At 45.9% G+C, this 15907-nt stretch overlaps 1 protein-coding gene across 1 annotated transcript in view; it reads right to left on the bottom strand.

Annotated features, from left to right (window-relative positions):
• Positions 1-15907, bottom strand: part of LOC147445566 (aminopeptidase P1-like) — a 133748-nt gene that overhangs the window by 66806 nt on the left and 51035 nt on the right. Inside the window, exon 2 of the mRNA XM_086525037.1 lies at positions 13088-13151. Within this exon, the coding sequence (XP_086381163.1) occupies positions 13088-13151 (64 nt within the window). The remainder of the gene's footprint in view (positions 1-13087; positions 13152-15907) is intronic.

Genomic DNA, 15907 nt, shown 5'->3' with positions numbered 1-15907 from the left:
GTCACTCTAATGAACGAGGCCCTTCTGCAAACCAAGCGAATGGATTCAATCGAGCCATCTCCCACCCCATCTTTTAGCGTGCAATCAGAGAAAGACATTTGGTGGTTGGGTGCTATTGAGGTGCCCAAAGAGACCAATGGAGTACTTTCATGGATTTTTGAGAGAACTCCATGGATCACAGAAGTAATACACTCCCAAATTGCAGGTCAGAAGTTGGAGATTGAGGGTTTTGGTAGTTATGATGTGGAGTGGCACTTAGGTGGGGATCTGAAGACCATAAAGTGTTTGCTTTGCTGCAAACAAGGGGCTTCTTCTCTCATGCCTTGTCCATTTTGCACTTGAGGGTACAAACCTAATGGAAACAAATCCCATAAGAGCACTGCAAAGGCCGGTTCCATGCTACCATGGCAAGGGCATGGAGAACAAGGGTTAGATTGTCGTGATGTCGGAGTGAAGGTAGAGAATGGGAAGCGTCTATTCTGAGATGTCCCATGCTAAATGCCCCAGACCGTGATCAAAAGGACCACGCTTGGAATCCAATCTTTCGATTTCCTCTATCGAATGTACATTTTTGTACATTACACGCATTCATGCGCATTTTTGATAGGCTATTGAATCTCCACATTGACTATGCTTTCACAATGAAACCGTTGGAAAAGTCTCAGGAAGCGATCGAAAGAGTGGAGGTACTCTTGAATTCCATTGGCTGTCACGGTGGAAATGTGTCTATCGTTGCTGCAAAAAACACAGGGGAGGCCCATGAAATTGCTCAACAAGTGTCAATGAGTGGACAAAAGCTAGACACTTTTTGAAGAAAGTTTCCCAAGGAAAGCCAAGTCGATATGATGCTCAAAACAGCTCCAACCAGCAGGCAGGTAACCTTTGGGAGCTTTGGAAGGAGTTATGCAAAGCTACTACCGACAATGATTCAAATGGCGAGCTTGCAAACAAGCGTAAGCAAGTTTGGGTACATTTTGATAAAATGGTCAAGCTTATGGGCTTTAACAGCACAATAGAAGAACAACGCCAATCATTTCAAGAAGCCTTGGCGGATTTTACCAAGGTCTTCACCCTTTCTTGGGGTGAAAATAACATCACACATTACATGGTAAGTCATTTTACATGGTGTATTCATTACAAGGGATTGTTTTTATTTAATAATGTGGATCGTTTACTCATGTGAACAGCATATCTTGTTTAGGCATGGTGCATTTTTTATGCACAAGTATGGATCGCTTGAAATTTTTAGCACTCAAGGCATGGAGAAGTCCCATTATCGAGCAAGGGGAGTGTACTTCAAAAATACTCGACATGGTGGTGGAATGGTGCAATCCAATTATTTGGAGGAGATGTTCAATTGGTTTTTTCACACAACATTTGCTCGTAAGCTCACAATGGAGCGTGCGTGACAATCCAAGATTGCTATTGAAGTGCGGAAATGGAGTCGTCAAGAGCATAGCAACAAGTGGCAAATGTCGCAAGGTCTCACCAAGCATGCTGCATGGCGACGATGCAGAGTGCGACAAGGATCAAAGTGGATACTGCGCGAGTCACTAAACGTGAACGCAAGGTCCAACTCTTAGCGACATGTTTATTTAAAAAATAATACTTTTTAAAAAAAAATTAGTATGAACAAGGACCTTTTTAAATGGGCCCTTATAAATGTTGCAGGCGCGCACCAAACAAACTACGAAAGAGCATCCACCTGCCAACAAAAACACCCTCCAAGGATGTGAGAAGCCTGTGAGAAGCCGTCATGGCTTAAAGGCACAAGAAAACGGCCACGAACGCCTGGCCGTTCCAGGAACTCATCTGGTAGTGGACATGGTGGTAGGGCACGAGATTCATCGAGGACTGTTGAATCTCCACCTCCTCAAGATATAACACCTAGAAGGAGAATGAAGCAACGTGCCCAGCGCTGGAGAGAAGAAGAGGGCCAGCAAACAACAGAGTCCGATAGGGAGCAGCCGTCGCGCCACCAATCACAAGCAGGACCATCCAAGACTCGGGTGGTCCATACAGACACTGAATCAGAGAGTGAGCCACCATGGCTACGAGAAAAAATACCGCGCACACACCGGGTGGCCGTTGGGGGAAAGACATTGCCTGGAGGCCAGGGAGCTCTCCCCACACGACAAGATCGGCAACCAAGGGAAGAGGAAGAATCAGAAGAGACTCCAGAACCAGCCCCTAAAGCATGTAAACAGGCGCAAGTCTAAGTTTTTCAAGAAGCCTAAACGCCGCCCGCTAGCAAATGTGCAAGTGCCCCCAAGACAACTGCAACGGCGCCGAAAAATAGCAAGGGCATTTGCAGAAATCCGCCACTACTAGAAGACGACGGAGCTTTTGATTCGACGCGCCCCCTTTGCTCGTACTGTGAAGGAGGTGCTTCAAAGCTATGGAAATCAGTATAGAATGCAAGCAATAGCGCTAGAGGTTATTCAAGAAGCTGCAGAGGCCCACATCATTTCGGTGTTGGAAGATACCAACCTATGCGCCATACATGCAAAGCGAGTGACAATACAGCTAAAAGATATGCAGCTTGCACGTCGATTGCGACGAGACTTCGAGCATTAGCCGAAGTTACCTCTCTTTTTGTATTGCACACCCTTATCTTTGTAATGATTTGACTTTCCAATGACAATATGATCAACAGTTGTGTCTACTGTGTCTATTATCTTTGTAATGAAATGACTTTGTAATTTCAAGTTCTGTATGTAATTGCAGTCAATTTCAGTAAATTTGTACTTTTTAAGTACGCTTGAGGATAGATAAACCTATAAGGTGCATCTAAATGAATGATACAAAACCAATCCATTGCAATAAATTTGTGCTTTGTAGGTATCCTAGGGGGTAGATTAGCCTACTAGGGGCAAAAAAAAGCCTGGCCACAAGGACGCGCAAATGGCCCATCCAAAACTGATGGATGGGCCATTTGCGCGCCCTTGTGGCCAAGCTTTTTTTTGCCCCTTGTAGGCTTATCTACCCCCTAGGATACCTACAAAACATAAATTTACTAAAACCTATTGGTTTTGCATCATTATTTTACATGGATCCTTGTGGACACCCTTTTTTGGCCATTTCAAGCTTTGAATTCCCTACAGGATATAAAAATAAATAACATATTGTGAAACCAAGTGTCTATGCAAGAGTAATTTGGATTTTTCAAATGTCCAATGTAATTGGACTTTTTGGTGCAAGGGTGTACTAGGTATAGCTGAAGCAGGTGATAGTGTGCTGGAAACTTCATCTCATAATTGATTTCACCTTTTCTAGTGTCCTTGAGTGTGAACATATGCTGGAATTGCCATAAAAAGGGTGCATCTAAATGAGTGATGCAAAACCAATCCATTGCAATCAATTTGTGCTTTGTAGGTATCCTAGGGGGTAGATTAGCCTACTAGGGACAAAAAAAAGCCTGGCCACAAGGGCGCGCAAATGGCCCATCCAAAACTGATGGATGGGCCATTTGCGCGCCCTTGTGGCCAGGCTTGTTTTTGCCCCTTGTAGGCTTATCTATCCCCTAGGATACCTACAAAGCACAAATTTACTAAAACCTATTGATTTTGCATCATTATTTTACATGGATCCTTGTGGACACCCTTTTTTGGCCATTTCAAGCTTTGAATTCCCTATAGGATATAAAAATAAATAACATATTGTGAAACCAAGTGTCTATGCAACAGTAATTTGGATTTTTCAAATGTCCAATGTAATTGGACTTTTTGGTGCAGGGGTGTACTAGGTATCGTTGAAGCAGGTGATAGTGTGCTGGAAACTTCATCTCATAATTGATTTCACCTTTTCTAGTGTCCTTGAGTGTGAACATATGCTGGAATTGCCATAAAAAGGGTGCATCTAAATGAGTGATGCAAAACCAATCCATTGCAATCAATTTGTGCTTTGTAGGTATCCTAGGGGGTAGATTAGCCTAATAGGGGCAAAAAAAAGCCTGGCCACAAGGACGCGCAAATGGCCCATTCAAAACTGATGGATGGGCCATTTGCGCGCCCTTGTGGCCAGGCTTTTTTTTGGCCCTTATAGGCTTATCTACCCCCAAGGGTACTTAAAAAGCACAAATTTACTGAAATTGACTGCAATTACATACAGAACTTGAAATTACAAAGTCACCAATCAAAAAAAAATTCATATCACCAATTGAAACAATTTTGAAGATTGACAAATCACATTCAAAAGAATTTGCAATATAGAGAGACAATTTCAAATATTTTTTATTCCTTCCAAAATGGTGATTTTACATCATGTATCTGAGGAGTTCATAATTTTTTTGATCATTTCCTGGCGCTTATTTTGCGCGTAAGGCAACTCCCCAGTCAAGAGGGACTGCGCTATGGCCTTTGGGTCAGTTGAGCAAATGGAAGCATGTATCCCTATCTCGGCAAGCACTTTACCATGAAAGCCAGTGCCAAACGCGGTGCATACAAGGGATCTACGCACTAGGAACACTTGATGCGCAGTTTGAGCAATGGTGTTCAAACACAAAAACTTGCTCAAAGCTTTTAACGACCAAGTCATAAAATGGGCTTGGGGAGTAAATTCATTATGGATAATGGCCACATCACCAGGGGGGAGTTGTCCTAGGTAATGCGCAAGGGAAGCTTGAGGTCCAAAGCCCGTCCGCTTGCCACCCGTCCTTGCAGCAAAATCATCAACCTCCACAACATCCTGTCATAAACCGATGAAGGTTGAGAAAAAAGACAATGAAGGATAAAATAGTAACATGAAAATTAGGATACAGTTTACCTCCTGCTCCTTGTCGTCCTCCTCCCTGTTGCCCTTTGCATCCAAGTCAATGCTCCCATGCACCACAGATACGAGCTTTGGATCATCAGATGGGAGGTTGCATAATGGCATAGGCATCCTAGCAGCCTCAACCTTGGCTTGCATGACTTGGAAATCTTCATCGGCCACGTGCAACTGCTCTGCTGCCAGGACCTCCGCACATAAAACTGCAATAGTATCAGCAACAGAGTCCCCATCTGGCAAGAGCTTGCTTTCTAGGGCATCTGGCGTATTGTCTAAGGGACAATTGCTGCTGTTGCATAACACGCTCAAGCATTCATCCATGCGCAGGCCAAATGCTTTCTCCAAATCATGCAGGAACACATACTCCTCCCCATCTACTAACACTGAGGAGAAGCGGCTTATTTCTACCTCTAGGATAGCCACATCCGTCAGTGGTAGTGGCACTGGAGTGTCACTAGGGCCAGCCGCAACTATGGATTTCTCAACCACTTCCTCAAGACCCCTAGGGTACTCGAGCCGGTGTGCTTTTCCTTCCGCTGCAGGGTTCATGGGTATAACCTACTGCTCCTTGGTGTCCTTGATAAAGGACCCAACTTGAAGGTGTGGTAAGCGGAGCTCCTCCAGATCAGGTTCCTCGCTCATCAAGAAGATAAATGTTGCGAGCCGAGAAAGGTACTCCACCCCCAACTTGCGCTTCTTGAGCGCTGACACCCCAGGGGCTTGCTCGTCCAAGTAATGGCCTGCATCGGTTGCAATTTCTTGGAATCGTTGCAACCGCTTGGAGAATGGGCGATCACCTTTGTGTATATAGCGCAAAAGATCGCAAGGCACCCAGATCCCTGCATGTGGGGGGATAGATACAAAATATTTTATGATGTGCTCCTCCATGAACGCAAAAATCTCCTCAAATGAATCCATGTGAAGGGCAACTGTGGCGTCAAGGTCAGGGAGACGAGTAAAAAAGGTGTGGAGGTCCAACTTCCCTTTGTATTTGGTGTCCTCGAGGAAGAGGATGAAGCGTGACAAAGGGGTGGATGTGGATGCAGATGCAGAGGCTGTGGCAGCATCCATGTCTAGCCTGGGGTGTAGATAGAGAGCGGAGGAGCTCAAGAGTTGCAAAAGTGAAAATAGTGAATGAGTTAGGTGGCCCCCATTTTATAATGGACCCTTTTTTTAAGACAGTAAAAAAAAAAGGCACTTTCACCAAAAAATGATTTCTCATCCCAATGCAAAAAATTATATTCAAAGGCATGATTTGCCGAAGCAAATCATGTTGATTACAGCGGGGATCAATATGAAAATTGCAAGAGTTACAAAGTTATAAGATCGATAGCATAGTTCCATCTATCTCCGAGTCCTCCTCGACCTTCAATTTGTCTTCCATTCTCTTCCCAATCTGCGGACATTCATTACAATAAGCATCCAATGATCGACAAACCATGATGTATTGAAAATGTGATGGAAGGATTCTCACCTTGTGACCTTGTAAACGAAATTGTGCTTGTTAAAGGGCCTCAAAACCCATAATAACCAAATGTTCTTGAACATTACTGAGAGTCCAATGCTTGTTCACTTGGACTGCCTCCAAAGCATCGTTGGACATCTTCACTGCAATGTCAAAGCTTGCAATAGCGCCGTCTACACTCTGTAAGGGAGTCCACACTCCAAACTTGCACATCCAACGATCATAGTGAAATCGTATGTACAAGGAGGTGCGGGATTTCAAATAGCGCATTCCAATACCTGAAGCTCCAACCTTACAACGATACCGGTCCCCGTTGTGCATGCCCTCCACAAAACCCCAGTCCTCTTCTAAAAGCCTTCCTAATTCCTCGTAATGCGCATCTTTACATACAAGCATTGTGGTAGTCTCCACAAATCCAAACTCTTTAAAAATGTGCACAAAACAATGAATAGGCAAACACCAACTCAAGCCCACAGACCTAAAAGCTTTAGAGTATTTCAAAGAGTTTCGGACATCCATTATCATCTTTTGCTTGAAAGATGCTACCGACCACAAATCTGGGACCGGCCACTCCATACTTAATAAGGAAGTTACTTTGATGGGTTCAAGCGTTCCAAACGCTTGTGTAGAAGTAGGGACAATATAGGAGTGAGAATAGAAGAAAATCCTTCTTTGAACCAGTTTGGTTGGGCAAAGATGTGGGAACATTATTGCTCCAATATCCGCATGTATAGCATTGAATGTGCCGGAGAGACTATGTAGTGGCTGCTCCTCCACCAACGTGGATGGAAATATGACTATAAATGCATGACAAATGTTAAGTATGAATCCATAATAACATTACACTGTGATTTCGCACCTAGCTTTGTATTCTCAAAACATGTACTTACAATGTGTTGGAAATCGAGGTGATTGTTGCAAGTGCATGGTTGACATTGAGAAAACATGTTGCACAATGGCTACGGTCCCCTTGTCTTTGCGGTTCTTGAAGCCAAGGAGCTTTCCTTTCCAATGAAGATCCAAGTTTGCTCGATTCCGCACACGATGAGGGCCAATAGCAGATAGTTGCATGTATACCCAAGCAACTTTGGTGAACTCTTGTGGCACCCACTCATCATCTACACCTCTAGTGTTGTGGCATGCAACTGCTGTGACCTCATCCTTTGGCCGCCTTTGCGAAGTAGAGTTGGCCATGGTTGAGCAAAGAAAACTAGGAGGAGGAGAAGGACCTTGCTTGTTGCTACAATGTAGGTGGGATAAAGTGATATGAGAAGGTGGTTAACCCTTGTGGCAATGCGAGGAGAAGGTGGATAACCCTTGCTTGGTGTGGCAATGGGAGGAGAAGGTGGATAACCCTTGCTTGGTGTGGCAATGGAAGGTGGTAGGGGAGGAGAGAGGAGCTTCCTTGCTGCAGCAATGGAGATGGTGTAGAGAGAGAGAGAGTGTTGGAGTAGAGGATGAGTGTGACGGTTGCAACCAAGGAGGGGTTGGAAAAGGGGTTCTAGAGAGAGAAAATCACTTTTTGCCTAATAACTACTTTTGGGGGAGCTCTGGATAGCAAAAAAAGATTTTTCAAAAGTTTTTTAAAAATTTTGAATTTTAGGGTTTTTGGATACACGTTTTGACTTTTGAGATCAAAAAATGCTTTTTTGACCATAAAATAGTTTTACGGGGGTTTTCAGAAGATGAAATTTGAGTTTTGAAAATGTTGAAAATTTTGAAAAATTTCAAATTTTTGGGATTTTTTCAAAACCGGATCAAAAAGGAGGGAAGTTCGAGGTTCCATATGGCCCACAACCCCCCCCCCCCCCCCCTTCTCACTAGGTAGGAGTCCATTTAAGAAGTGTAAGACTACTTCGTCCCCCTACATTTTTGAGGGCATAGAGTGTGTCCACCACCCTCTTCTCATTGGCTGGCCTCTAATTAACCTTAATCCCAAAGGGCCCCTAGAGGGTTCATATTTTTCCTAATGCAATAGCGGGTCTATCTCTCTTGGCTGGCGGTGGCCCTGAGGATCGTTCTGTCGTGGGAGCAGAAGGTTGCTCTGGAGACGTCGAGGCTCGCTCAAGACATGTAGTAAATGTATGTCCTGTTTGAAAGCATTCAAAGCATCGGCCTTCTTGTAAAAGGGTTTCTCGTTGACGTTGTGTCAGACGAGGCCTTTGAGGTTGGGTGTCACGAGACTCCCAAGAATTCGTTCGTTGTTGTCAAGAGTTGTGGTTAGTGGCCGGAGGTTCTTCTCTGGTAAACTCCAACTTTTCCTTCATGAGTTTGTAGCCGACCCCGGCATGGTTCATAAGCTCTTGCATGGTGGAGACTTGCTTGGAGAGACAATATTCATGCAATGGTGATGGTAGTCTAATGGTGTATCGCTCGCATTGGGCCTCCAAGGGAACAAATCTAAAGAAGGACACTAGAAGGTACACGTTGAGAAGCTTTTGGTTATAGTCGTCCATGGTTTCGGTGGCAAGCATTTTCAAGTTGCCCCACTTTACCAAAATCCGAACTTCAAACATAGAAGTCACGTAGCAACGTGCAAAAACTGTCTTGAAAGCTTGCCAGGTCCTTGGAGCATGCGGTTGTGTCGCAATTGAACTCCACCATTGCATAGCATTATCTTTAAGAAATCCCGTTGCTCGAGAGATCTTGGATTCTTCCATATAGTTTCCCAAAGCATAGATGTTGTCGAATTGCTGTAGGAACTGCAATGCTTTCTTGCGATCTTTCACCCCGGAAAAAGTGAAAATTTTGATTGTCGTGCCGCCATTCTTGAAATCTTTGGGTTGGTTGGGCGTGTATCCCAAGTACGGATATCCAACCATTGTAGCCTAGTGACGATGGTGGTGGGGGAGGTGGGGGCAATGGCGGTGGCAAAGGCGGTTGCACTGGATCAAGGTCAGATGGCTGCACCATATTCTTGAAGACTCCCCGGATCGGAACAGACGGCTGAGAAGATTGCCGGTTGGAAGCTCTTATACTTTCTGGTGCCGGAGGAGGAGGTACCACCTGGGCATCAGAGGGGGTAACATGTAGTTCAAAAATTGTTGAAAACTTTGCAGCATCGGAAGATTCTGCTGAGGATGCCCCGAAAGAATGTCGTTAAGCTCGTCGAGAAGAAACTGCAAATATTCTGTTGAATCCATGAACGCCATGTCTTGGGTTCTTTATGGCTTATGCCCTGTAAGATAGAGTGGTGAAGACGTGAGCGCGTCCGATGCGCGATGAAGTAAGGGTGGGAGTGGCTAATAAGTCCAAGGTCGGAGCACGAAGATTCTTCAAATAAAGTTCCGAAGATACTTCTAGTTTGTTCTGTCTGCTCTTTTGTAGGACCGGTATGCTTTCAGAAAAGCACGTGCCTGATGCTCTGATACCACCGTCACAAGACTGAGCACCACGTGCCAATAGAAAAGAACAGACTTTTAGCACTTCAATAACAACTGAATTGAAAGAGAGAGACGACACACGACACGGAGTGGCAGAATTCCACCCCAAAGAGTATTGGCCCCAAACCTTGGCGCCCCTTTCGGTATTTCTTTATATTGCATCAACATAGTACAAGCCGGTACGCCACGCTCTACACCTTCTCCCAGAAGTGTGTCAGAGAAGCCCTAGCCTCATATTTAAAGGCCCTTGGCCATTAAAAGCAATTTACATGAAAAGCTTTAAACTCAAAAGCAACTGGTCAAAAAGTGCCAAAAGCTGCCAACACGTTTTGCGGAAATCCGTACTATTGCCACGTCATCAACGTAAAACGCAGAAATCTGTACAACTGCCACGTCAACACTATCAGTAGAAATTGTGAAAATCCGTACAGTTGCCACATTAGCATGCTAGTGTGAAATCCGGGATTCCGTACAGCTTTGCTACGTCATGAATTCCCCGCGCAATTCTTCTTCTGCTTCTTCTAGGGTTTAGGCCCCACGACTGAGATCTGCAAGTCAGCTCCATTCTTCAGTCACTTGACACGTCAACAATTTGTGACATCAGCCCTTGTTTCCTCTCATATTGGAGCACAAATCAGCCCCAGATCTACCCCTTGGTGGCCATTACCAACCCCTCATCGAGACAAATCCAAAAGTGCATCAAATCACCCCCGGAGGTGCCTCATTTGGAAGAGTTACCGCAGCGACATTCCCCATTCGAGTTAGTAGAGTTTGCATTGAGGTATTGCATGTGTGTACATTCCATTTATGCAATCAAAAGAAAATACCACATCGGCAATGGTGTGGGGGGGCCTTGAGAGCTCCATCTACACATCTCTATGTCTCTCTCATTCTCTCTCTACACGGAAACAAAAGGAACCATCATTTGTGCTAAGTTGCACAAATTCAAGCAAGAAAAGAAGCAAAGATTTGTGGAAGCGTAAAGTCTAGATCATCACCGTTTCAATTCGGTTACACCTAACATCACCTCAGCATAGGACACCCCTCTCATACTGACCGTGTGAGCATGTACCGTTCCCCTCGTCACCCTGCCAACAACACCTGATTGTGCGCACACCTGTAAAGACGAAACCCCTCTAATCCATGCATTTGAAAAGCCCATCCGACACATAGTGCCCTCAAGGAAGCCCCCGTCAACTCTGTCATAAGACTTCTCAAAGCATCACAAGATCCTCTCCTCAAGACGAGCGAGAGCAATCGCCTCCCAAAAGGTGAAAATGTTGTCCACGATATTATACTCCTTTGACAAAAACCGTATGTGTCTCATGTATGATGCTCTCAAGTAGCCGCTGAATTATCAAACTCAAAGCCTTTGTTAGGATTTTGTAGGCTGAGATGAGAATGGTAATGGGTGGCCACTACCGAATCTCGTCCAAAGAGCCCCATTCCTTGGGGACAAGACCAATCAAACCCTCCCAAATGCTATCTGGCATCTCCACAGTGTGCAGAATGTGCTGGTATGCACTACATAAGTCTCAATCAAGAACCTCCCACTACTCCAAGACGAAGCTGGGAGTCGAACTATTCTCCTCTCTGCACCTACCACAGGGAAAGAGCCTCCTAAAGCTCCTTTGGCTGGAGTGGGCTCTCAAGTCTCTAACGCATCTCCTCAATGACCAAGGAAGACATCTGTGCCCACACCTGCTCTCTAGAGTCTACATGCATCCCAATGCTCTGACTGTGGCTCGGCTGAAAGCAACTCTCGATAAAAGTCAATAGCAATTGCACCCATATCATCGGGCTCTGTGGCAATAAACCCATTCAATCTCCTCAACTGGCAAACACTGGTGTGCACATGACAAGGACCCACCATCTCTAAAAACTCACCAATAACCGTGTCTCCCACCTGAGTCCACTAAGATGCCTAACTATAGAAGGGAAACTCGTGACGCCCCCCCCACCCCACCCCCCCAAATGCACCACTGCTTTGCACGAGGCAGGGACTCCACAATTTGTGACCAAAACTCAGCCCGTGCCCCCGCATGATTCGGCACATAGATGTTCAAGAAGCCCACAAATCAATCCTGAAACTGCATGGTAATCCATTGGGCCCTGTCTCGCACAATAATACCTTTGCCCACAATGGCCATCTGCCATGAGTATGCAATAGTTGTACATACACCTCACTGAATGCCTCTAGGCCCAAAGGCAGCTGACCAAAATTTCTTATAGCGACCAGCAGATCCGTCCAGAATGCCGAATACGGCTCTCACAAAGATGATGCTCTTGAAGCATAAGTATATCTATCATGCCACCCAAAGCTCCTCTCTCACTCGACCCCTCTGGCGTAGAAACTAGGTTCCACCTAGCCCTTGCACATTCCATGAGACAATCCTCATGGGGTCAGTGAGAGAAAACAGATCAACCAACCACACAATCTTCGAGGCTGGTTTGGATGTGGAGTAATCCACGTCCAAACGACCCCGAGATAGGCATGTCTGTAGTGTATGTCCAATCCATGCCCAAGATAAGCGTAAAGTCCGTAGAGCTGTCCAGATATCCTCATGTACATATACAAAGCAAGGCGCACTCTGGGTGTCTACGAAAAAGTATCCCTAAACGTGTCTACATCCTGCTGCATCAGGCGGTGTCACAGAGAACTTGGCCAGCGGTCATAGGGTCTATATCAAGTTTGTCACTCGGAAGTCCCTGTAAGATAGATAAAATCTCAATGTGGAGCTGGATTTGTGTTGATTCATGCTAGAGAATGTACTTATCTAGAGGGGATGGCCATTGGCATGTATGCATGAAGTCCGTGTCTACAAATTTTTGCAAGAGTAATCAAGGCTGATTACTTCTCTCTAGGCGGGGGGGGGGATGATGGTCACAATAGGTGGCGTGGCATGACCTAGACCGGACCCATGAGAGGACGTTGAAAAGAACCGGCACGGAGACAAAGGAGCTAAATCTGACATGGCAGGCCAGTGATTTGTGGCAGGATTCATGCCATATTTTGCAACGGAAAACACGGGCTGACGACGGAGTCTTACGGACTAGACGACATGGCACTTGCATCAATTATGGAAAGCAGTTGACTTCTGTAACTTTTGGGAATTTATAAGCTGAGGGAGAGCCTGCGTGCCTATAAAAGAATGGCCTGTACAAATAAACATCTCATGCAAGTGGTACAATCTGATGGTAAAACACCAGGTTCGCATCAGTCAATACCAGTAGAAGGCTTTTCCGGAGACCGTCTAAAATGAGCAAAACAAGGCAAATCACTACATGTCGCAATTGTAAGCATACGAGGAGTGTGATGAGAATCTTCTTCTTTTCTGCAAATTTGCCTTGTGACAATTGAAAATAATAAATAAATGTTGAGCAAGTCCGTTGCAGACTTTTCATTTGTTTTGAGCATTCCTTATTATGAAACTACAAGCAAAAGGAATCAGCTATAAAAAAAATTACTCACCAGCACTTCCTGTGAAGCCCGACACAAATGCACGCTGCCTATCACGATCTGCTACATATTCACTCTACAACCAAATGTATACATAAATCAAAATCTAGTGAAAACTCTCTCTCTCTCTCTCTCTCTCTCTCTCTCTCTCTCTCTCTCTCTCTCTCTCTCTCTCTCTCTCTCTCTCTCTCTCTCTCTCTCTCTCTCTCTCTCTCTCAGCTCGATCCACAGCTGGGCACGAAGATGGCTTTCTACAGAGAGCATCTCCTCCAGCTTACGGTTGATGGTTTTGTGACGAGGCCCAGATACATGGACACCCACTTGTCTCATGGGATACGATGTGCTATCGGCCAGATACGTACATCTTCACACCAGCTGCGGATCGAGACTGGGAGATACAGCGGAGTACCATCAGAGGCCAGGACATGCCCCCTGTGTGACATCGAGCCTGAGACAGAGTTGCACTACACATGCCACTGCCCCGTCTACTATGAGATACGAGGCCGCTTCCATTGCTTGTTCAGAGAGGGCTTTGGACCATTCTCCAGAGTCATGCAATACGAGGATCAGAGATGCTTGGGTTTGTTTTTGCTCGAGCTACACAGACACAGAGAGAGCCTAATGAGAGGAGAGGCTAGCCAGTCCCAGAGACAGATCACAGATTTCTTTAGAGCTACCACTGGACACCCGAAGGAGTTACTACCACAGCAGAGCTCGTCGTCTCACACCAGAGGCACAGTGATCGACCGAGCGACTGAGCTGGGAAGATCCAGACGCCCACGACTGCGGAGGACTACACAGCATCGGCGGAGGCTGCACAAGAGGATTCAGATCACTTTGGCTCGACATGCACGACGCCCAGTCAGACTACTGACCATGGAGGAGATTGATGAGATCCGCCAGCAACCAATGCTGGATCTCTTGTGATCTAGCTATCCCAGCTAGCTGCTGTTCACACCTAGTAGTTTAGGATTCCATAGTATTTTATGGTGACATTTGTCATTTCATTTTTGTCATCGTTGTCATCTTGTTACTCTTAACTCTGACTTTGTATCAGATCCACCACATTGTAACTTTCTGGTCTCATAGGTCACTTTGGCCTTTTAAAGACTTTAATATAACATTTCATTTCATTTCTCTCCCCCCTACCCCGCCCGCTGTCCCCCCCCCCCCCCCCCCCCCCCCCCCCCCCCCCCCCCCCCTCACTCTATCGCATTTTTTCGTTTGCTCTCTCTCACTATCCTATCGCGCTTTCTCTTTTTCTCTTTTCTCTATCGCTCTCTTTAATTTTTCAACTTTTTAACTTTTGGCCTATCTCTATCGTGCTGCCTCTCTCTCTCTCTCTCTCTCTCTCTCTCTCTCTCTCTCTCTCTCTCTCTCGTAGTCTATCGCATTTTTCCATCTTTTTCTTTTTTTCTTTTGCCTATCGTGCTCTCTCTCTCTCTCTCTCTCTCTCTCTCTCTCTCTCTCTCTCTCTCTCTCTCTCTCCTATCGCGCTCTCTCTTTAATTTAATTTTTTAACTTTTGGCCTATCATACTCTCTCCCTCTCAACTCTATCGTGCTGCCCTCTGTAGCATGGTCCCGCCCCGCGCGCTGTCCCCCCCCCGCTCGCCATGCCCTTGCGCTACCCCTCCCTTGCCATACCTCCTCACGCTCCCCCACTCGCCCAGCTACCACGCCCGCTGCTAGTGTGGATGCACACGTGTGCTTAGTGGCTCTTTTTCGGACGACGATCAAGCATGAGGAAGCTCAAGCCGACCCCCTAGAGGATGCCATTCAAAAGTGCAGAGGAAATGACGGAGACCATTACCAAGATGAACCGCAATCTCTTGGGCACAATAAAAATGCTCAAAGGACACGTGCTGATCCAAGAGAGCAAGATAAATACACTAGAAGACCGAGTGACGACTCAGGATGAAGAGATTGCGTCACTCAAGAAAGATCTCGCCGAAGCACGATCAAGAAACACACTTGGAAGAAGGCGAACTGCAACCCTCAGTAATCGAAGAAATCAACACATTCAAGGAGCAAGTGCGGGCCATCAAAGAGGGAGAAGAGCAACACAAAGAGATGACTTCTTGGGTGGATGTTCTCACCAAAACTCAACAGAAGGCGGATGAAGCCGAGAAATGGATCAAGGTGGCCTGGAGAGTGGGCAACATAAAGAAAAATGGAAACAGTGGGGAAACCTCAAAAGAAAGAGCACTCATCCTCCGTTTTCCCTCCATGGAAGCGAAGAAGTCCTTGAAGAAAAGACCAACTCTTAAAGAGACGGGCATCTTGCTCGGGGATGATCTCACCCTCTCGAAGATCGCTCATATGCAGGAAGTAATGCCAAAGATTAGAGCGGCAAGGGGAAAAGGCAAGATTGCCTTTTACCGAGATGGAAGAGTGGTGATACTAGAGCGACGCTCCACATGACGGTGCGAGACTTATGGGACCACACTCAAAGTGGCTGGATGGAACTGTAATGGATCTATGCCTCTTGATGTGGGTGCTTTTGAGGATAGCTTTACTGGAAGAGACATTATCTTTTACTCTGAGACACACTAGGCCCCTGGGCAATCCATGCCTCACATCAGTGGATACAGGTGGAAGACAACTTACAGACAGGAGACACGCTCAAAGCACAGAGGACGGGGCTTGGGGGGAGTGGCAGTGTTATTTAGAGAGGATCTGCAGCCATTGATACATATAGCCCGTAGGGATGAGCAGGCTAGGTACATGTGGGTGAGATTGAAAGCAGAGACAGACAGATATCTCTACATTGCTATTTGCTACTTTCCCCCGAGTACATCAGTCTATGCATCACCCAGAGGACAGTCCCCTTT

The sequence above is a fragment of the Adiantum capillus-veneris genome, chromosome 12 (genome assembly GCF_014529385.1).
Source record: "Adiantum capillus-veneris isolate H3 chromosome 12, ASM1452938v2, whole genome shotgun sequence".
Lineage (NCBI taxonomy): Eukaryota > Viridiplantae > Streptophyta > Polypodiopsida > Polypodiales > Pteridaceae > Adiantum > Adiantum capillus-veneris.
The sequence above is the reverse complement of the archived record's forward strand: the minus strand, read 5'-3'. Positions and strand labels throughout refer to the sequence as shown.